General features: G+C 33.6%; 1 protein-coding gene across 1 annotated transcript in view; it reads left to right on the forward strand.

The window, feature by feature from the left end:
- The window catches only part of Prmt3 (protein arginine methyltransferase 3), a 135,593-nt gene that overhangs the window by 97,108 nt on the left and 13,666 nt on the right, over positions 1-24,819 (forward strand). Inside the window, exons 14-15 of the mRNA XM_076846986.2 lie at positions 13,558-13,608; positions 13,804-13,891. Coding sequence (XP_076703101.2) covers positions 13,558-13,608; positions 13,804-13,891 — 139 coding nt within the window. The remainder of the gene's footprint in view (positions 1-13,557; positions 13,609-13,803; positions 13,892-24,819) is intronic.

Below are 24,819 nucleotides of genomic sequence, written 5' to 3' on the forward strand. Positions count from 1 at the left end.
ATAAAAATAAAGATTAAAAAAAGTATAGGTCAGATATTTAAAGAAGAAGAATGCAAAGTCCACAAAATGAGGACCACTGAAGTCAAGAAAAATAACTTGTTCATAGAGATTCACTTACCTGGTCCTACTTTGAAAGCCATGATATAGATAATGCCTCTGAAGCTGCCTTTTTTTTTTTTTTTTTAAACAAATTTGCTCACACCAATTCTAAAGTCTCCAGATTGAGTTTTAACAGTATTTGAATCAAGTTGTTCTGAAGCAACTTGAGTGTAGTCGTGAAATTCTTAAGTTTTACATCATACTCACCAGATAGGTAAAGGATTTTGCTTGAGATCAGCAGTGTCTTAGTTTTAAAAGAAATAATGACCCTAAAGCTGGACTAAACATCCAACTCAAGCATAGCAAGAAGCATAAGAATGGCTTTTTATTACATAATCAATAATAGTGGACTCTTGATTACAGATGCTGGGAGCTCTCCCTAGACTTATTAGAGACTGCCAGTTAGCATCATTAGATTGTGATGATAAATGAATTTGACCAGGTATTTTCCTCGTTGATTTGAGTAGTCATTCCTGGAGTAGTGATCTATAAGGAATCAATCTTCCCAGGTCAAATTTCTTTTGACCATGTCCTGACAGAAACCGTTGTGTATATTGACATTCAAATCTTCTGAAAATCCCCAAATACCCAATGTTTCCAGCCCTCTGATATATGTGTTGACAGGAAGGATCAGTCCTCATGCAAAAATGAGTTGAGAATTGGAAAAATAAATTTTTGTCATATATACCAGTTAGGTCAGAATGTATTTTACATTTGCCAAAATGAGTCAGTCTATCTTTTTTTGTTTGTTTTCAAGAAAACTGAAAGAGAAAAAAACAATCTTGAAATGAAAAGAAGTTTTCTAAAAGCCCTTCCCGTTTAAACAGATGAAAATAAAGTTGAAGAGGAAAATTTACAGTGGTAATTTATCTCTGTAGATAAAAACAAACCCACTGGACCTGAGTTTACCAGTATGATTTTAGATGAGGTATTTAACTTCTCTAAACTTCAGTTTTGTTTATCTCAGAAGCATAAATAAAATAATATCTCAGATATAATTATTGTTGAATGCTAAATGAGATAAACTAGGCACATGTTTACTACTCTTCATGGCACATAGAAAAGGTTCAATATATGATCTAATTAATATTTCACTTTCCTGTCAGGCTGTATTCTTAAAGAAAGTGTTGTTTGTTCTGCTTTATTGTTTCATTTTTAACATATCCATTTGCTTATAAGGATTTAGGACTGTGGTTTTATAGATGTGATTTATTTATTCCAGCAGGATTAAATAAGCCTACCTGACTTGCCTTTAAGAACCACATCAAAGACCCATTTCTTTATGAACAGGGGTATGTACATGCAGTGAAAACTGTCAGACCTTATCTATACCCCTGAATATCTAATGTATTAAGAAAAATTCTCCATTCTTTCAGAATATTGCATTTTTGCAAATCAGCTGCTTCTTAGAGCAAAACCACATTCCTTCTGCCTACAGTTTTATTAAGAATTGTTTTTAATTTTAGACCACTAATACAGTCACATAACTTACCGAATGTCCTTTTCTTTAACAAATGATATGCCTGGGCTCTCTCTAAAGACTGCACCAGCATAGTCAATTGATTGCTCTTTTCTCTTCTCCTATTCTTTCATCCAACATCCAACCCCATGGATGTGGGATGGGTCATACTGAATCCTGAGGCCCCAGAAATGTAAGTTATTGTTTCACCCAACATAGTCCAGAGATTGTAATGAAGAAAACAAACAAACAAACAAACAAAAAAAAAAAAAAAAAAAAAGAAACCAACTTGAAATTGTAAGCCAGAACTTAAAGCAGCTAGTATAATTACCTTCTTTGGAAAATGGCAGTTCCTAAATGAAAAACAAATGAATACTACCAAATACTTAGTTCCCACCCCAGATATTGAACACTTTACACAAGGCTCTAGCAGGAACATATTAGGCATCTTTCTTTCTTTCTTGTTTTTTTTGTTTGTTTGTTTGTTTGTTTGTTTGGTTGGTTGGTTGGTTTTTGTTTTTTGGGTTTTTTTGGTGGACAAAGGGGTACTGGGGATTGAACTCAGGGGCACTCAACCACTGAACCACATAACACAGCCCTATTTTGTATTAATTAGAGACAAGGTCTCACTGCCTTACCTAGCACCTCATGGTTGCTGAGGCTGGCTTTGAACTGGAGATCCTCTTGTCTCAGCCTTCTGAGCTGCTGGGATTACAGGCATGCGCCACTGTGCCTGGCATGTATTAGCCGTCTTTCTTTAAAAAGAAAGGGGAAAAGTTTTAGAAAGTAAAATATATCACATCTTCTGTCTTCCTCCTTGTTTCTGTTAAGTAGTTTCTTTCAGTGTTAGATTTCTAAAATTATATTTTTTTTGTTGTTTTGTTACCGGAGATTGAACTAAGAGGCACTCAACCACTGAGCCACATCCCCAGCCCTGTTTGTATTTTATTTAGAGAGGGTCTTACTGAGTTGCTTAGTGCCTTGCTTTTGCTGAGCCTGGCTTTAAACCCAAGATCTTCCTGCCTTAGCTTCTCAAGCTGCTGGGATTACAGGCGTGTGTTACCACACCCGGCTAAAGTTATACCTTTAAAGGCTTGTAAAAATCATTAGCATTTGGTAGAACTTGGTCATCTAACCATAAAAATGAATTTTAATAGTTTTCACTTTTAAGCCTCTGCATCAGTCATATTTCTTTTTCATTTTTGCCTTTTCTTTTCTTGAGCCAGGATCTCATGTTGCCCAGGCTGGGCTCAAACTCCAGGGCTCAAGTGATCCTCCTGCCTTAGCCTCCCAAGTAGTTGGGACTACAGACACATCCCATCATGCCTAACTTGCTTTGATTTCCAAGTTCACCACATTGACTATTTTGTTCCAGTGTATTTTTAAGATTAAAAATATGTTTACTTACCGCTGATAATGTCTTCTACTATTTGAGGAACTAGACATGGAACATGGAGCCCTCACTTGGATAGTTTTTAGGGAGCATTGAACAGCAACATGAAAATGGAATATAAGGAAACAAAGCATTGATATCAAGCAGTGAGAAACTGATGATATGTGATGGAGCAAGAGGAGATAGAAATCTAGAGAAGCAGTGAACTGCAAGATTTTTAAAAGGCAAGCACAAGCAAAAAAAAAAAAAAAGAAAAAGCTTTTCAAGATCACTTTTTATTCAAGCAACATTTACTGAATACTAATACTATGTATTAGCTTCTGTGCTGACACTGTGAATACGATAAAAGCATCAAAATGTATTCTCTGACCTCAAAGACATTCCTTTAAAAAAGGAGAGGACACATTTAGATAGATAGTATTTTTATCATATAACTTATTATCATTAAAGGCATAGAAAAAAAAGATACCCTTGGTATAGCACACTGTGACTTTTCTTTGATAATCCTATTCATACTTAAGGATTTTGTTTCTTTTTTCTTTGTTCTTTTTAGTTATGACACAACACCAGGATATACCTTGACTTAATCACAAAAGCATGGAACCTAACCTGCTCCAGTTCAGTACCTGGCACTCCTTGTGCGCCATGCCACCGAATTCTTAAGGTTTTATTTTAGGCATGGCTTCTTCTGGAAAGCCTTAATACTGTTTGCAATATATTCACTATGGGGAGTTACAGATTGTTGTTACAGATGTTGTGGGATGTTACTTTGAAGTAGCTGAGATCTAATATCAGTTTTGAATAAGAATCAAACTTATAAATAGGGGTCATTTTTTTTTTTTCACTCAAAGAGTGGTATAAGTTCACCATGCGTGCATTTATAATGCACTTTTCTACATGTATAATATACATATATCACTTTATCATTTAACAAATAGTTTACTAAATAACAAATCCTGAGTGTTCAGGCTGTCTTATGCCATTGTAATGCTGCACAGTTGCTTTCACCATTTAGATAGAGTGCCCAAGCATTGAGCTCAGGCAGTGAGGTTACAGAGGTGAACACAGAAGTGATGAGACTGCCCTTAAGGGCCTATTAGGATCTGTAACTGAACAGCAGCATTATGCGTATGGTGAGTGCTGTTAGAGGGAGTACAGGGCATTTAGTGAATGTATTATAATCTGCTGTGTGAGATTACGGAAGGCTGCCCAGGGAAGTAACATAGAAACTGAGACTGCAAATGAGGGGTAGTTTAGAAAATGGGGGAGAGTGTTACAAAGCCTTAACTAGGGGGAAAAAAAAAAAGGCAATGATCTGTCTTCTAGAATGAGACGGTCCATAAAATGGAGCAAGGCCTTTTTGCTGAGAACAACTACAAAATGTGAAAACATATCATCTATTCGAAGGTATCAGAAAAGTAAGTTAGTAAAGCACTATCCAGCTAAGATGCAGAAAAGAAAATCTAAAGAAATAATACTGACATTTCAGGATGCTTTTGCCTGATAGGCATTTGCCAGTGCAGAAGCAACAACTAAAAAGATTTGTGTTGTACTGTTGCTAACCTTACGTGGGTAGGAATACAGAAACACAGATTTCTTTTTGGAAAGGCGCTTTTAATTTCCTGGTGCTGTGCATTAGGAATCCTGAAAAAGTGAACCCAAATTAAGGCAAAGCAGAGATCAGTGAGCCCTGGAATGATCTGCAACCCAAGTTCAAGTCATCTGGATGGTCCAGGATATTCTGAAACCCCAATGTTGGATTAAGACGTTCTTAGCTTTCTAGTGTTTCCAGGTTCCTTGCTGAGATAAATCAAAATTCTTTCTAGATGACAATTATTTTAGGCCTCAAATTTATTGTAGGCCTCAAAATTATTTCTACAAGCAGTTTTTCAAATAAAAATTTCAGAACATAATTAAATATAATGAGTCACATGTGAGCATAAGACGCCATTATCAAGCATCAGGTGAAAAGAATAGGCATTAAAAACAGCTGTAGCACTACAGAGATTAGTTATTTCTATCAGGGATTTGGAAATAACCAAGCTTGCTAACTTCAAAGAATTGGAAATGTTTTTTAAAATAGCATATTTGAGAAAAAAGAATTTTACAACTTGATTAAATGTGAGTTTAGGAACGGATCTCCCTATTTTACTGTAGAGAAAGGCCAGTTAACTGGATTTCAGGTCAGAAAAAAATATCCAGGCAGATGCAAGGATGAGACAGAGGGTACAAGAGATATAGTGGATGCCAGCAAAGATTTGATATGTATTTAAATGGGAGTTCAAACGGAAGGTGAAATATCACAAACAATAATTGAAGAGATGATGGCCAAGATCAAAACAGTTGAAAGATAACATGCTACAATTCAAAAGCACAAAATGACTTGAATTGTACAATTTTTGAATGTCATTCAACTCTAGGTATATACCTAAGAAGTAAAAATATGTCAACATAAACTTTCTTAGCAGTATTGTTCACAATTAGCTCAAAAGTGAGAGCAATTAAGATATCTATCACCTGAAGAATGTGGCTTGAGGAATAAAATTCTAGACACATTCTAGTAAAACTACAGAATGCAAGGAAAAATCTTAAAAGCAGTCACTGGGGTTTGGGTGAGGCACTGGAATTACCTTCTAAAACCAATAAGTGAACTAGTACATGAGTTTTCAACAGGAACTATGGAATCAAAAAGATCGAAGACATTTTAACAATTGGCATCTTCATTGTGCTGAAAGAAAATAACTGCCAACATGAATTCTTCCCTATTCAAATATCCTTTCAAGATGAAGCTGAAGCTGAAATGAGGATATTTTTAGAATACCAAAAATAAAATTTAAGAGAGGGAGGAAAGCATTTGACTCAGGAACTAAAGGGCATTAGGCAAACAGAAAGTGGTCCCTGATGGAAGTCTCAGATGGAAGGCAAGTCATAAGGATTAACAAAAATAGTAAAAATATACACCCCCATAGTTCCACTCACAGTACATACCCAACAACTTTGATTTCATAGTTCACCAAAGGATACAGACTAGAAGTTTATAATAGCACTGTTCATAAAACTTGCAACTTACAACTTTTCAAATATCTGTCAGCAGTAAACTCGATAAGTTGTATACAGTAATTCCCTCTTATCTAATGTTTTGCCTTCCAAGATTTCAGTTACCAGAGATCACAAGAAGGGTGAGATATTTTGAGAGCCCACATTCACGTAAATTTTATTACAGTATTTTTTTTTCTTTTCTATTATTGATCTCTTCCATGCCTTGTTGGTAAATTAAACTTCATGTGTTTCTGGAAAATATAGTATTTATAGGGCTCAGTACTATCCAGTTTCAGGCATCCACTGACATCTTGGTATGTATCCCCTGTATTAAAGGGAGATTAGTCATAGAAAAACATCTACAGCCATAAAAAACGAATGATCACAAAAACACAATGTATTATTCCCTTTATGCTTAGTATACTAATAGAGAAAACTGATCACCTCTGCCCTTAGAAATTAGGACAGTGGTTACCCTGTGGAATTGCAGATGCCTAAGATTGACTAGGAATAGTTTACCAGAGGGCTGAGGTGTTGTCTCATAATCTGAATGTGAGTTTCACAACTGAATTCAGTTTGAAAATTCACCATGATATGTATTTATAATGAACTTTTCTACATGTACATTATACATTAAAAGATTTTTTGTTTGTTTTGGAGTACTGGGAATTTGAACTCAGGGGCACTCAACGAATGAACCACACACCCCCAGCTCTATTTTGTATTTTCTTTAGAGACAGGGTCTCACTGAGTTGCTTAGCACCTCTCTTTTTGCTGAAACTGGCTGGCTTTGAACTGGCGATCCTCCTGTCTCAGCCTCCCAAACCATGGGATTACAGGTGTGTACCACTGCACCAAGCTACATCAAAATATTGATAACTCACTGAATATGGACTGTATAAAATGTTTATTGGAAAGAAGAAATGTAGGGCAATTAAGGCATGGGAGGTATAAATTTATAAAATGTCAAAAACTTGTGTGTTTTAGCAGGGCACGGTGGTTCACTCTTATTGTCCCAGCTACTAGGGAGATTGAGGAAAATCACTTGAACCCAGGAGTTTGGCACCAGCCTGGCTAACATAACAAGACCTCTCTCTTTTTCTCTCTTTCTCTTTCTCTCTCTCTCTCTCTTTCTTCTCTTCTCTGTTAACTTGGGTTTTAGACTCAGAACAGATGATTCATTTTGCCCCCTAAAATCACAAATAAGCAGTTTTGAAATTAGAAGTAAACAATCCAAATACATTTAAATGGAGTTTCAGTTATTGTCTGGGAATATTTTAAGTAAATTAAAACTGAATTGTATTGAATACTTCAGTAAGAGTGTCTTCCGTACTTATAGACCTTTTGTCTATTTTGCTACTTACATATTGTTCGGTTTCTAAACACCACTCAATCTGGCATTATCCCTTGGGAGTTAATGGCACTTAATGTCTGTTGTTCCCTAGAGGAATCATGAAAGAAAGCAAAGATGCAAATTTTCTCTTGGAGTAAAAGAGAAAATTAATTGAAGAAGAAAAGGTATAATTTAAGGTATAGTTAATATTGGGAGGAAATTATAATTTTCACATTTGTCGATTTTGAACACCAGTTATTACTAGCAGAGTTCACACTTACACATGCAGCAGCTTGTAAAGCTTATGTTTCTATTTTCAACTGGTTTTATTTTATATATGATTATGTAAGCCATAATAATCACTTTTATGCCTTTTATATGCTTATTCTTTACTTACTTCAGACTCAACATCAGTTGGCTTTTAAATTCCATATTAAGATTTTGAAAGAAATACTCCAACGAAAAATGAATTGTATTTTTGTCATAGTGATTCTGCTGCATGGGTTACAAGCACTCTATCTCCATGCTTGGATAAACTCCATCAAAAGCACATTATCCTCCTACTTCTGTGGCCAGCTGCCTAATTGTATCTGCTGTAACCACACGCTGTTGGAACATGATACCAATGAAGAACAGAAATGATGAATTACTCCCTGCAGGTGATAGTGATAATGATAATTTTTAATTTCCTTCTTCCTCACAAGGTCTAGTCTGATCTTATTTCATTGGTTGCCATTCTGTTACATACACATGATGTGTCCCCTTTAAAGACTGATTACACCAAAATACATGAAACAAATAATTTGTTTTTATTCAAAGTTATTGTTGTTCAAGTGAACATGAATAAAATGAACTGCATTTACTTTCATACATGTGGAATAAACATGCAAAATGTGACTTAAAACAGATTTTTAAATGATTCACTTTACAAATACTATGTAATTTTCTTTTTGGAAATCCACAAAAAAAGATGAACAGCTCATTCTAGAACTGTATTCTAATGCTTATGTACATTTAGAATACACAGTAAAGCCACTTGCTCATTTTCCCGTTGTGTGCAAATATAAATGTGGGAGAGTCTCAACAAATTTTAAGAGTGTTTAACTATCCCAGAAATGTGCATGTGTTCTCCTTTCATTCTGTTTTCTTCTATCATTGTAGTTTTTATTTTTGTACTAGTTATTTTCCACTCGGTCACCCTTCTCTTAGTCTCAGGGACTTATTTTTCGGACTGTGGTATAATTCAGTAAAATTTAATTACCATCTTACCTTTACAGATTAACCCATCTCCTATAAATACTTGATCTTAATGCTGGTTTGTTTTTCCCCCCTCAGCAATCCCCAGTGCCCCTGATAAGATGCTAATGTGGGACAAAAGAGAAGCTTATTCCGTGGTTAGTCCTGAACTTATTTGATCTTTGCCAAGCACATGACCAGTTGAAGCCCCAGTTATTTATTGCTATTACCTATTAGTCATCATTTCCCATTTCCTATAGTTGTTTATTCTTATATTTGAATGACTTCCACTGGGAGAGTACAAATTCATTGAAATTAACATTTAAGAGACCAAAGATGGGGTTGGGATTGTGGCTCAGTGGTAGAGCACTTGTCTCACACACATGAGGCACTGGGTTCAGTCCTTAGCACCACATAAAAATAAATGAATAAAATAAAGATGTTGTGTTTATTTAAAAAAAAAAAAACATTTAAGAGACCAAAGATAACCTGTCAATGATGTAACAAGGTCCTGAAACTAAGTTAAAAAATAGTAACATGTTATATTATAATATAATATTTTTCTTTTCTAATCAGCTGATATATATATATATAATTGGCTATATCACCATTGCTTTCAAATGGCTCTGCAGAAATAAAAATTCGAACCTTAGGTCAATTGGCTTATATGGTTCCATGTCAAGTTCCATGTCAAGTTTAATTTTTTTTTTTAATCTCTATTAAGAATCACTTATCCAATAGTTCCCATCCCTCTTATCTTTGAGAGAGATGTTTCAAGACCCCTGGTGGATTCCTGAAAGCATAGATAGTACCAAACCCTTTGTGTACTATATATTTTCCTATATGTCCATACCTATTATAAAGTTTAATTTATAAATTAGGCCCAGCGCCAAACATGATAGCACATGCCTACAATCCCAGTTACCCAGGAAGCTGAGGCAGGAGGATTGCAAATTTGAGGCCAGCCTCAGCAACTTAGCAAGATGCTATCTTAAACAATAAAAAAAACTAGGGATTGTAGCTCAGTGATAGAGCACTCCTGAGTTCAATCCCCAGTACTGGGTGCAGCGAGGAGGTGGGTGTGGTGGGGGATAATCTGGTATAGTAAGAGATTAACAATAAAAACAGGACAGTTAAAACAATAAACTATAAGATTTTTAAAACTAATGAATTATTTCTGGGATTTTTTATTTAGTATTTCTAGACGGTAGTTGACCCTGGGTAACAAACAGAAAGCAAAACCATGGATAAGGGGAAACTTCTATCAGGCAAAAAATAAAGAAAGCCCTATCTTTTTTAAGGGACCTTCTAATTTTCTTGCCTTTGAGAATAAATACCCATTTTAAATAAACCAGAACCTCTCTTTGGTTTTTCAGAGCTAATGTCTGAGTGGTAACTATCTGAGGTATCATTATCTGTGAATAATTTTAGTTGCAGGTAAATCTCTTCCTAACTTACCTCATTTTTCTGCTTTCTACTTGTGTGTGCTAAAGGAAGTGATTTCTAGTATTTCTCTAAACCAAACATCCTTAAGAAGGCAAAGCTGCTTGAGGAGTCAGAACCTGTGTGGTACACATCAAGAGGAACCATAATAGAATGTACATGCATTTTAAGATTTATCTCTGAGAGATCCCTTCCAAATGCTTATGGCCAAAAGTAATTAAATCTTTCATTTTTATTTTCTAATGTTGTGAACTCAGGTGTCAGCTATAATTATAATTATTCTACCATAGTATTGCTTGTCTGTTTTTCACCAGAGTTTAAAATATATTTCTCTTCATATATCGTATGCATTTCAAACTTGGGTCTAAAAGTCTTTAATATGATTATGTAGTTTGATAATTCTTATTACTATGGCTATTTCATTATTTATTCTCCTACTTTATTCTTTTTCCCAATTATCTTTTGTTAATCTCTTCATTGGAAAATACTGTTTTTGTAGAATTGCTAGTTGGAGGTGACTTTATTTTTTTTTCCAAATTCATGTAGTTCCCACTACATGTTAGCCCTTGAAGGTACAGAGATGAATGAGAGGACTGTGGGAACTGAGACAAAGGTAATAGTTGAATTGAATACCACCCGTCCATGTAGTATTATAAATATTATTAAAAATAACATTTTCAGGGCTGGGGTTGTGGCTCACGTGGTAGAGTGCTTGACTAGCACATGTGAGGCACTGGGTTTGACCCTCAGCAACACATAAAAAAAAATAAAATATTTGTTAAATATAAAAAAATAAATATTTTTTTAAAAATAACATTTTCATAGAACTTCTTCGTTCATGTTGGGAATGTCAATATAGATAAGCACATATTCATATTCATAAGAATATGAATACTCCAAATCTAACACATACTGTCATATATTCACATTTGTACAACATACAACATGTGCCCATAACATACATACTGTATATGAAGATACTTTTTTAGCTAATATATTGTGACTTTTTTTCATATCAATCACTATTTACCTTTAGATTACTTTTTTTTTTTTTTTTTTTGCTACTAGTGATTAAGCCCAGGGAAGCACTTAATCACTGAGCCACATCCTCATCCCTTTTTGTTTTATTTTTTGAGAAAGGGTTTCACTAAGATGCTGAGGCTGCCTGTGAACCTGTGATCCACCTGCCTCCCCTGGCCTTTCAAGCAATGGGATTATAGACATGAGCTATTGAGCCCAGAAAACCAAGGACTACATTTGATGGCCAAATAGTGTATCAAGAAAAACTATTTCTCCACTGGCCACAAGTCCAACACAATGTTTGGATTTTCACACCAAGAACCACTTCCCCAATTCTTTGTGACACCAACTGAGTGTCCTACAATTAATTTCAGTTCTGACACTACCCAATTTAGAGCAGATTCCACAGGTTAAGGACTACTCAGTCCTACAAGACTGACTCCCTCCTCAGTCACCAGTCACACATAGTGGGTCCCCACGTTACCCACAATTCTGTCCAAGTTGGCTACAAATCAAGGGTTTCTCAATGCCCTCCTCTGTATCAGTCATTTTCTATAGAGGTTCACAGAATTCAAAGAAACACTTTACTTTTACTGGTTTATTATAAAAGAAATGATAGGATCCCGAACCAGGAGTTCTGTCCTCATGGAGTTATGCTGTGCCACCTTCCTGACACATGGATGCATCCACCAACCTGGAAGCTCTTCAGAAGTTGTGTTATGTTGTCATGATCTATTAAATCATTGGCCATTAAAAGTTAGCTCAGTATTCAGCCCTTTTTCTCCCTGTGGAGAATTTTTATCTGTTTTTTTTTTTCCTACATAGATCAAGATTTTTTTCACATGCTTATTAATCATTTGATTTTTCTTTTATAAATTTCGTGCTTTATCTTATGTTCATTTGTTGGTGTATATGTTAATAATTTGTAGTTGCTTAATATGCAAAAGACAGTTACTTAATAAATTATCCTGATTATATAGTAGCACTAATTATATTTAAGAGATTAAAGAATAGGGGCTGGGGTTGTGGCTCAGTGGTAGAGCACTCGCCCAGCACATACATGAGGTGCTGGTTTTGATCCTCGGCACCACATAAAAAATAAATTAAAAAAGTAAAGATATTGTGTTCAACTACACCTAAAAAAATTTTTTTTTAAAAATATCAAAGAATAAAAATCTGATTAAATTTTTTTGAGAACCTACTATATAACATTGTGCTAGGTTGGGGCATAGAAATATAAGTTACACCTCAGTCCTGCTTTTAAATAAATTGCGGTCTGATAGGAAGGACTGTAATATAGTTTGGTAAGTACTATAATAGAATTATGTATATATAATAAGCACATTCATTCAGCAAATAGTTATTGTGTATTATAGACCTGGAACTGCTCTGGGCACTAAGAATATAGTGGTGAATCAGGTAGGCATATAGGAATAAATAAAACAGTCTGTTGCTCAGGACCACATCATTTTATACCTCTGTTTGGCATTATTATAAATAGTATTTCAATTCTCTCTTGGTATCTAAAATGTAATGAACTTTAAGGTTAAATATTGAATTTGCTTTGGACTCAATCCATATTAACCCTACAAGATCAATAAAATTTCACATTCTTAGCAAGAGCAGCAGAGTACACAAATTAGTTTCATAGTAAATTTTCAATAATCAATGTCTGGTTTTTAACACTTTTTAAGCTTAATTTAATGCCAGTTTTGAACATAGAATATGTCAAGCTAGTTCCATTAATGAAAGAAAAAGCAATGATTAATTTAAATTTTAATTTAAAACTATCACAGGGACCCCAGGAATTAACTTTGGAGGTTTTCCTTTGGGTATTTGTTTAAACATAAATTTTATTTCAGTACTATTATTTGTTTGTATTATATTTTCAGAAAATAGGTAACATTTTAAAATTATTTCTTGATTCCATCACAAATATTCCTAGTACTTGACTTTAAAATTGGATTCACTAGACCAGAAGAAATTACATGAAATGGCTTTGTATAAGAGTACATTTCCATTGTTTATTGCTGTGCATTAACACATCACAAGATGTAGTAGCTTGAAGCCACAATCATTTATGATCCTGCAGTCTAGACAGGACTTAGCTTACTAGTGCTTCTGCTGATCTATCTTGGGGTCTGTCCTTCAGCTTCATTGTCTGGAGGCCTCATTAGAGATGGAGGTCCACAGTGGCTTAAACCACACATCAGCATCCCAGTTGGAAAGTGCAGTCATCCCTGGACTGGCCGAACCCCTCCCTTTCCCTGGTCTCTTGCTTTTGGTAGTCTGCTTGTCCATTTTTCTAATAAAAAATATATATATTGATTGATTAACCTTATTACATTTATTAGTGTGTTTCTGTGGGGAAAAGACGAATGATATTACTTCATTTTTACATCTTTCCCAGGATAATGACTTTTTTATAATTTTAAGAGGTATCTGGTCTTTGAAGTGATTTTTCATTTTGCCATGTCTTGAGACTAATTACATCATGTAATTAGTTTAATAATCATTTATATTTTTTTTAAACAGGCAATTGCAGGCTACTTTGATATATATTTTGAGAAGAATTGCCATAACAAGGTAAGTATCATGAGTTATTCATAAGAATTAATTATGCAGAGTACATTGTATTTTATTTTTGTGCCCTAAGGTGTTTGATCATAAGCATTTTGCTGTTGTAAGCAATTGGAACTCGTATTTGATTTAGTAGATTAATGTACCATGATATTAAAAATCTTGTACTTCATCAGATACTTTTAAACTTTACCAATGTAGGTCATGTTCTCCACGGGCCCCCAGAGTACCAAAACACACTGGAAACAAACAGTGTTTCTACTGGAAAAGCCATTTTCAGTTAAAGCAGGTAAGAAAGAAAAGAAGGGGAAAGTATCTTATTCATTCTAAAGTAAACAGTATTCATTTTGCAGCCATTCTTTATGTGCCTACTGTACTGATGTTATTAGAACTTACCATCTACATAAATCCTAGACAGCAATATCATTTAAATATGTACTTTAGGGCTGGAATTGTGACTCAGTGGTGGAGCACTCCCCTAGCACAGGCGGGACCCGGGTTCAATTCTCAGCACCACATAAAAATAAAGGCATTGTGTTGTGTCCATCCAAACCTAAAAAATAAATATTAAAAAAACAAAGTTGATGGTTGCTATAAATAATGCCAGAATGGCGACTTTCAAAAAAAAAAAAAGTAATTTTAAGGTAATTTTTACCTAATAGGGAATATTATATGGCTCAAAAATACCACCAAATAATTCCAAAAATTTCTTTAGGCAATAACTAGTATTTCATAAGATGCAAACATAACTGAAAATATTTTCACTTTCTAAATGACTAAAGAGACATATCACCAATAGAAGTATAGTTATATACTTATGGCATTATTATAAATAGTATTTCAGTTCTCTCTTGGTATCTAAAATGTAATGAACTTTAATAATATTAAATTAAAATAAAAATAAAAAGGATTTTTATTTTTTAAAAACTAATTAAAACTAATGTTCAATAGTTATATATTCAGTATACGTTTGTCTGGAATTCTCTCCAGTATCTCCTCTCTGGTCCATCTGTTTATATCTTACACAGTTCAAGGGCTGATCAAATTCTGTATTCCTTTGTTTTAACCTCATTGATTGTTTACTTGTATTTGCACCTCTAGTTATCATATACCACACACTTAACTACAAAAATTAGAATTTGATTGTGAAATTTCTTATCCTTTTATAATGAAAGTCTTATTCCACCTTAACTGAAAGCCTTCTGAAGGACAAAATTCAATGAAAAGAGACCCCATGTCACTAGTAACTAGGGAGAGGTCAAATAACTACAATCGTGAAACACTTTCTCATCCATCAGTTTGGTGGGAGAAAAAATTCCATAAATTTAACAATGCTAAATGCTGGCAATAATGGAGCCCAATTAAATTTTCTTGCTCTTTTCCTGTTAGTTTTAGTAGGTGTAATTGAATGAACAGTTTGATACCATCAAGTTAGATCTAAATGTGCCATCCCTGCAACCCAGCAATTTTTTTTTTCTTGGCATATATTCTGAACAGTCTCTCCTATAACATGTATGCAAAAAATTAAATTAAAGGAGCTGGAACAGAATGTTAAGATTTGACAGAGCTAAATGAGTGGTGAGCTTTAAGTGGTCATTTTCCTAATCTGTTTCTGTTTCATAAAATTCCAAAATAATATAGATTTCATATTGATGTATAAATTGAATAATAGATGCAAATAAACAACTACTAGTGAAAAGCTACAGGTCGTCATTTTCTTGCTTTGAAGCTGAATGCTATGGAAATAAGACCTTGATAGTGTCATTTTCTGTCTCCAGAAAGCTAGAGTACAGCAAAACTGAAGTGAGGCAGACACAAATAAAGTCCTTTTATTTATTTATTTAGTTAGTTAGTTGTAAATGGACACAATATCTTTATTTTATTTTTATGTAGTGCTGAGGATCGAACCCAGAGCCTAGCACGTGCTAGGCAAGCGCTCTACCACTGAGCCACAACCCCAGCTCACAAATAAAGTCCTTTTAGATCCTTACTTTTTGTTTTTGTTTTTCTGTAGCTCTGTTATTTGCATTACATTGATGTTTGGAAACTTGAAAAATGTTATTTTTTATACTAACCATTTTGCCACCTCATTTTTTTTAAAGGTAGCATTAGCCTTTCCTCTAGGGATGGTTTATATAAGGGCCTGGTCCTCCTGGAATCTACTGAATACAGTCCAGAAAGACTGCATTCTGGATTCATATGAAGGGTATATGGACACTTTTTACCAAAGCGTAAAAATGAGAACTGAAAAAACTAAACTAAGTTAGTGGCAACAAAGGAAAGCAGTAAAACTTAGACACTTGAAAATTCTTGATGTCCAGCATTCAGACATTGAGTACAGGAAAATATCATTTGGGAGAAACAGAACCTGAAATAATGGAATTGACAGATAAGCATGTTTGAGTAAATACCAAGTACTTTTTTTTTTTTTTTTTTTTTTTGGTGATGCTGGGGATTGAACCCAGGGCCTTGTGCATACAAGGCAGGCACTCTACCAACTGAACTATATCCCCAGCCTCCAACTACATTTTTATGAATGTAGCAAGGAGAATATGAGAAGATCATTTAAATACAAATGGAACTTCTAGAATATCTGAAGTGAAAATGATATTTGATGGAACTGGTGGCCAAAGAAAATATGAATGAATAAGTGGCCAAATTTTCTTACATTTGATAAAAGCTCTAACCTAGATTTAAGAAATTTTGTAATAAACACACAAAAAAAGGAAAAGAAAAAAAAAAACACCCACAATACACGAATTGCTGATCAGCAAAAATCTTTTAGATACTAAAAGCCCTTAACCATGAGCTAAGGAAAAGTGAAACATGTAGAGGGACAAAGAAAAAGTAACCTCAAAATACTTATCAGAAACTATGTAAAGTCAGATGATGTTTTCAAGAAACATCTGAAAGAAATTGGCAATCTGGATTCTATATCTAGAAGAAACGTAATTTTGCGGGGTGGTGGGGAACTTTACATATTGACAATACAAGATATGCCAAGCTAAGTGTTTCAAGTGGAAATACAAATTCACAAAGCAAAAAAAAGAAGTGGAAAATGACATAAATTATGAATGTGTGAATACATAGAAGAGGCTGCTTTCTCATTTATTTAATGTCTTAAAAGAGAATTGACTAGCTAAAGCAAAAAATATTGTGAGTTTCAAAACGGGTAAAAAAAATATGTAACCATGATAGAAGATTAGTAAGAAAATGAAAATGTATTGTGAAGTTTTTTTGTTTTTGTTTTTTAAGAGAGAGAGAATTTTTTAATATTAAGGTGTTACTTCTCCCAAATTTTGTTGATTCAGTGCAGTCTCAATCAAAATTCCAGTTTTGTAGAAATTGAAAAACTAATTCTAAAATTAATATGAAAATGCAAAAGACCTAGAATAGCCAAAATAATTTTGAGAAAGAATCTTATTGGATATCTTGTACCGTGTGATTTCTAGACTCCTAAAAATGTTATATTAATTCAGATAGTATAGTATACTACAGATATATAGATTAATTTCACAGAGAATCCATAAATATACTTCTCTGTATAATTAGAATTTTATAAAAAGCAGTATATTTCAGTGGATAGTCTTTGCAACAAAATGTGCTATAACAACTAAATATTCATATAAGAAAACAATGCATCTCCATTCTTAGTACCACACCCAAAAACTAACATGCACAAAACTGAGTGAGTGGATTATAGATCTAAATATAAAAGCTTAAGACTATAAAATTTATAGAAGATAACTTACAGTAATCTTTGAGACTTTAGGGTGGTGAATATGTGAGAGTGGATGTTGGCAAGACATTGAACTATAATGTATAAAATATGCACACTTTATTTTGGGTAAATAACACCTTAATAAAGTTAATATTTTAAACTGTTCATTGGACAGGAAATATCTGTAGAAGAAAACACAAACTCTTTACTGTGGCTCTTTATAGTCTGGCCATTATTTTTAATCATTTTCACCCCCAGCCTTTCAAAACCCCATATGTTCTAGCTATACACACTAGTCCTTTTTCAGCTAACTTTCCTATGTCTTCTTCCTCCTTGCCTTTGTCCAAGGTATCTTCTGTTCTGACCACTTTTACTTGATAAATTCCAATTTACCCTTTGCAACTCAGCTCATTTCTGTAAATCTTTCTTCACTGTCCCCAGAAAGTTAATTCCACCTTTCTTTGTTCTCCCAAATCAATTTATTTGCTTACATATGTGTTATAACATCTCAGTATGCTGTGATAAAAGAGTGCTAATAGAAGATGAGTTACTTGCCTCTCCTTTTTGATGTGATATGGTACTTGGTATATTGTAAACATTAGGCTGAATTATAAATATAATAATTGCATGGTCATTGAAATTTAATTTCCTCTAGTCAATTTAAGTGATACTTAAATGGAATTTAGCTGCCAATGGAATTTAGCTGGCTGCTATATATGGTTGGCCCAGTTTGCCAACTCTGATGTTCTGAGAAATTTCACATGGTACTTGACTTAGTGTTCAGATTGATCTTTGTGTGGCTGAAAAGAGTTCTCTGTAGTTAGGTTTAAACTAAGAATAGTTTTTTTACTCAGTGTACTATAAAATTTTTAAATAAAATCAGGAGTCTAGTTGGGAGATTTTTACCATGTATATGAGGCTTTTTTGGGTACCCAAAAGTTAATAATACAAGATTATTTTTTCTTTGAAGTTCTAGATACTGAACCCAGGGTGCTCTCTCCCTGAGCTATTATTATCATCAGCCCTTTTTGTTTTTTATTTTGAGATAGGAGCTCTTAAATTTTCCTTGACTGATCTTCACCTTGTGATCCTATGCCTCAGCCTCCCAAGCTACTGGGATTATAGGCATGTACCATCACATTCTTGTCAGATGACAAGAAAGAGTCTTTTTTTTAATAACAAAATAATATGAACATTTCTGTATGTTGTTCTGCCTAGGTTGGTATGTATGTATAATGTTTAGTCTTTTTGATAGTGGTAAATCTATCCTTAGAGACAGACTCTATATTTAGATAACAAGAAAAGGCAACATTAATAGAGAATTTCTCAGGCTAAGAACTTTGCATTAAAAAAATGTGAAGAATTCAGGTTAAAAGCACAATATAACTTATAAAATAATGAGCCTATCTATTTTGGCTTAGTTTATTGTTTTTGTTGTTTTATTTACAACCTAGTGTTAAAAATAGTTCCAAATAAAAGTACTCAATAACATTTGAACCACTTCTAGTATTGTGGGACCAAAGGATCTGCCTCCCAGAATGAGTAGATTTAAAACAGTTAGAGAACACTTTCTTTCAATGTAGGGTATTTCTTCTTTACAAATAAATGTAAAATTTTATCTTACAAGCTTATATGGTAGTATTTACTTTAAAAATCCAGATTTATTTCATGTGGTTTAGCTTTTTTTTTAATTTTTAGTTGTAAATGGACACAATTACTTTATTTTTATTTTATTTTTTATGTGGTGCTGAGGATCATACCCAGTGCCTCACATCATGTACTAGGCAAGTGCTCTACCACTAAGCCACAACCCCAGCCCCTCATGTGATTTTGCTTTAAGAAAGAATTAAGATAAGGTTGGGCACAGTGGCACACACTGTAATCCCAGCTACTCAGAGGCTGAGGCAAGAGGACAAGTTCAAAGCCACCCTGGCCAACTTAGTAAGACCATGTCTCAAAATAAAAATATAAAAAGGACTGGGGATATATCTCAGTAGTAGTGCCCCTGGGTTCAATCACCACTACCAAAAAAAAAAAAAATCAGGCAGGCTATTTATATCTCTTTGAATATGTACACATGGTATAAGTCTTTATGTGATGAAGAAATCAAGGTTTTTGTTCATTTTTTGACTCCGCTTTAATGGTAATAAGAATGATTGTTGTATTTTTCTTTTCTTCTGGGAAAATGATATTCATTTTTCTGGAAGAAATTAATTTTTAGAAAGAGTCTAACAGTTGAAGTCAGTTTTGTTCTTGACTGAACTGCAGCGCTGTGTGATACACTAATAGCTGTCTGCCGGTGATAAACTCAAGAGTACAGCTCAGTTCTCCAATGCCTTTTGCAGCACTGCCCACAGTATTCACTCTCAACAACATCCATCATTTTGTATCTATTTGACACTGATTAATTACCCTGATCTATCCTGGTGTTGCAGCCACTTCAGTTAGGCCTGAACAATTGAAGGGAGTTCAGCAGTATGAATTAATATGTTTATTATTGTGACCCTCCATGCCATTTAATTAACTTAAATAAGTGTGTGTGTGTTCATCCTAATCTCGGAAATTAATATTATGAAAAAAATATTTTACTCATATTTTAAGACATGAAAATAGGTGTAGCTCCTTGTATATATTAGACAATTCATGTTATTTTGCTTTTTCAGATATCTTGTTTTTAATACTTCTTAAAATTTTGTCTTCTGTGAAAACTTAAACAGAAATATTCGTTACTAATTTATTTTGACTTGGACTATTTTTCCAAATGGAGGAAGTCCTCTTATATCACTTGAACCTGAAATTAAGAATTTTGATATTCTGCTATATAAGCAGCATGGAACATTTTCATTTTGACTCTTACACTAAGGATTGACTGAAACATTAACAAACAAGATAACTTAGTTTTTTCAGACACATCAAATGCAACCTAATGAAAGAGCAGCAACCATTAGAGCAAATGCATTAAAAGGCTTATTTACATATGCAAATGCATTAAAGGCTTATTTAAATACCTCATCTACATCAACCAAAAAAAAAAAAATCACAAAAGTAAACGCACCAAACTTTTTTTTAGATGGTGGTTAAACATTTTAAATAATGCCCATCACCTTCAATAATCACTGAAAAACAAATCAGAGCAATCAGATTCTGGAGGGTTTTTTTTGTTTGTTTAACTAGATAACAGTGTTTTTGTTGTTTCTTTTTGATTGTTTGGCTTCTAATAACATACAGTGCTGTGAAGGTGGCAGAAATGTAAAACTGGAATTTATTTTATGAAGAGGCATACCTGATAATCTATCTTAAGGAATTAATTCAGAATTCAAACTTTTTTTTAATGGTCACTACTTTAAGAAGTGACAGCAACATTTAACTGCTTTTTTTTCTTTAAACTAACTTGCTTTATAGATTTTTTTTTCATTTTATATAGTTAAACCTGTTGACCTTTTCTTTTGGTTTTATACTAAATAGATTATATTACTGTACTGTATTTACACAATTGTATTGAATCCTCAGTGATTTAAAATGCCTTACTACTTAATTTGATGAATCTCTATAATGGACCCTCTAATTTTTCTTCTATGTTTTATTTATGTATTTTTTAAGGCATCACATTTTTTTCAAATCATTTTATCATGCTATAATTTACATTTGATAAAAAATTCGCTTTAATTTTATGGTCTGATAAATTTTGACAAATGTCTACACCACCACATTTCCATCAGTCCCCTATGTGATCAGCTCCCCAACTCCCAATTCCAAGAAGGCCAAGACCCCCACTGATGCGCACTGTCACTGTATACAAGAATTCTCTAGAGTTATATATCTGTGAAATTTTTCAGATGTATTCTAGCTTCATTTACTTAGCTTTCTTTTTTGAAATCCATCTGTGTATCATTACTTTGTTCCTTCTTATTGCCAAGAAGTATTTTGTTGTATTAACATACCACAACTTACACATTCACCTGTTGGTAGACTTTAAAATTGTTTTCAGTTAGGGGCCATTGTGAACAAAGTTTCTAGGAACATTTCATATGAAAAAATATTAGTGCAAACTGTGTTCCCATTTCTCTTGGGTTAATATCTAGAAGTGAAATTACTTAGTCTTTAACACTTGATAAGAAACTGACAGATTTTTTCAAAATGCTGTATTATTTAACATTCTTAACACAATTGTGAGTTTATGTGCTCAGCATCCTTGGCAACACTTACATAGAAGGTCATTTTAATTTAAGCAATTCCATTAGGTATGTATTTATATCTGTTTTTAGTTGACATTTGCCTGATGATTAATGATGTTGTGCATCTTTTCATATAGTTATTGGCCTTCCGTTTCTTTTTTGTGAGGTTTCTATAAAACATTTTACTTAATTTTTAAGGAGATTATTGGTCCACTTATTGAGTTGTAAGAATCATTTGTGTACATTGTTAGAAGTTCTTTGTCAGATATATGTATTGCTAATATTTTTATCCCCATTCCTGGTGTGTCTTTTCATTTTCTTAATAACTTTTAAAGAATAGCGATTTTTAATGTTTTGATGAAGTCAGATAATTTGTAGTGTGTGCTTTTGTGTCCCAATTTTAAAACCTTAGCCTATTCTAACATCACAAAGATTTAATGTCTTTGAAAAATTCTAGTTTTGCTTTTTAGAGTTAACTCTAAAATTAACATGAAACAGATTATAGACCTAACGATTCATCTTTCCCCAAATGTATATTCAGTTGCTCCATTATCATTTCTCAAAATAACTATTCTTTTTCCATTTAAATACCTTGACTTCTTTGTGAAAAATTAATGGACCACATATATATAGGTCTATTTATGAGCTCTTGTTTGTTCCACTGATCTGTATTTACTGTGTGTTTTTAGGACACTATGAGTCCTCCTGCTTTTCATTCTCAAAATTGTTTTGGCTATCCTAGAATCTATATTTACATATCCAATTTTAAATAAGCATGTACATTTTTACCTGCAAGAAAAGCCTGCATATCCTAGGATTAGGATTATGTTAAATCTGTAGACTCAAAAGAATAGTCATCTTCACAATATTGACTCATTCGTCCACAAACAAAACATTTCCCCACTTACTTGGATCATCTTTAGAGTTTTTTTCAGTTTTATGTGAATAAATCATTGACATATGTTGATACATTTACCTTAACTATTTTGTGCTGTTTTGAAACTATTGTATATATTTTTGTTTTTTGAAGTTTCTAGTTCTTCATTGCTAATATATGGAAATAATCTTGGCTTTATATGGTTTGACTGCGGTAAACATGTTAGTTCTAGTAGCTTTTTTTTTAATTGTCTTAGAATTTTCTCTCTATAACAATTGTTTGCAAATGAAGACTTATTTTTTTATTTCCTACCTGTTGCCTCACCCGCCCATCTTCTTTTTTTTTTTTTTTTTTTTAAGGAGAGAGAATGAATCTTTTTTGTAGATGGACAAAACACAATGCCTTTATTTTTATGTGATGCTGAGATCGAACCCAGAACCCAGGTCCTGCCCGTGCTAAGCAAGCGCTCTACCGCTGAGCCACAATCCCAGTCCCCGCCCATCTCTTTATACCCTGACAAGGACAGTGATGGGATACTGAGTACTAGTGGTGAAAATTCTCCTTGCCTCACTCCAAGGCTAACGAAGAAGGCATTCCGTCTTCATCATTAACAGTGATATATCTGCACTTTTTCATGGATTCCCTTTATCAAGTTGAGGAAGACTGCTTCTGTTCCTGGCTTGTTGAGAGCTATTATCATGAAAGACTTTTGTCACATGCTTTTTCTACACTTCATGAAACAATCATGATTTTTCTCTTTTGATTGAAAAAGAGTTCAATGCCAGCCTGAGCAAATTAGTGCACCTGGATTCAATAGCTGGTACAGCAAAAAAAAAGAAAGAAAGTATTGAAGTTTGTTTTGGCAAGTAGTTAATCTTTACTAAGATCGTTTTGAAGTTTTGTTAGGGAGCCCAAGAGTAGCCTTTACTCAGAGTGGTTTCGCTCCAGTGCTGAAGCAAAACCTGATACTTCTTCCGAAATCAAAACATTAACAGTTGTTCAGTTTCCTTCTTTCCTGGTTGCATGAAATTCAAACATCTCCAAACAAGCCCAAGCTGTGGGAATTATTTGGCTTATTGCTCCCTAGGAATTGGGTTTTTCCTCAGAACCATGGAGTTTTACCCTACAATGCGTAGGCCAATTATTTAGCCAAATTCTACATTAGATTTCTCCAACTCTTTCACTGAAAATAGCATCTGCAATTAATTTTATCTTTTTCTCCCTAACAATGTATCTAATTTATTCTAGTTCTTGTCATATGCTTATGTAGAGCATTCAAGAATATAAGTAATATAGCAATGGTGTCATCTTTGCTGTGTTCTCACTTTAACCTAAGTGGCACTATATTTGCTTTTTATCATGTTTTCTTTCAGGTTTTAATAAAGACTAAGGAAGTTACTCTTTTTATTCCTATGTTAATGATAGACTTTTTATGAATTGATGTTGAATTTACTAATAGCTTTTTGGTTTTTATGTGGTAATTTCAACATGTATATGCCCTATAATCCAGCAGTTTATTTCCTATACTACAAAGAGACATTCTTGTAGTATGGACACAGTCCTGGGACTCTTAACAGGCATATGTTCTGAGATGTATGTTGTTGGGTGATTTTATCATTGGGCAAATCTCAGAGTGTAACTACAGAAACCTAGATGACAGAGCCTGCTATTCCCTTACCTATACAATATGTGTGGTCCATCTCCAACCAAAATGTTGTTACATGACACATGCCTATATATACAAATTGTTATAGCATTTTTTTATAATAAGAAACAAAATAACTCAAAAAGAATGGATAAATAGCAGTCATTAATACAGCTTAATACAATACCATTGGGAACATGAGTGAACTGTAGCTACTTGCCTCAGATTAATCTCAAGCACTGAATGAAATAAGCAAGCCATGGAAGAAATACAGTACATTTTACATTGCTTTGTGCGGTTTTAGAGCATATAAATGCTAAATAGTATATTGTTAAACTAAGCAACACAGACATTAAGGGTACACCTACATGAAATAAAATTATTTTGAATAGGTAATGGAGCAAAAAAGTTCTGGTTGCCTCATAAAAAAGAGGGATGTGGGGGCTGGGGTTATGTCTCAGTGGTAGAGTGCTTGCCTCACACGTGTGAGGTAGTGGGTTCGATCCTCGGCACCACAAAAATAAATAAATAAAGATTATGTCCATTTACAACTAAAAAAATTTTTTTTTTTAAAAAAGGGGGGATGTGGTAGAGGGACACAGTAGGAGGTTTCATTAGTGTTGGTGAGGTTCTGAGCCTTGTGTTGGATTTGTGGCGGTCATTTATTATTTGTGAACCTCAAATACACATTATCTGTCTTTTTATACATAAAAATGTTGATAAAAGCTAAATATTATCTGTGTTCAAAATTGAAAAATTTCAAATGTTTGAAAATATTGACTTTTTATTTCTTCCCTAA

The sequence above is a fragment of the Callospermophilus lateralis genome, chromosome 2, assembly GCF_048772815.1.
Source record: "Callospermophilus lateralis isolate mCalLat2 chromosome 2, mCalLat2.hap1, whole genome shotgun sequence".
NCBI classification, from domain to species: domain Eukaryota; kingdom Metazoa; phylum Chordata; class Mammalia; order Rodentia; family Sciuridae; genus Callospermophilus; species Callospermophilus lateralis.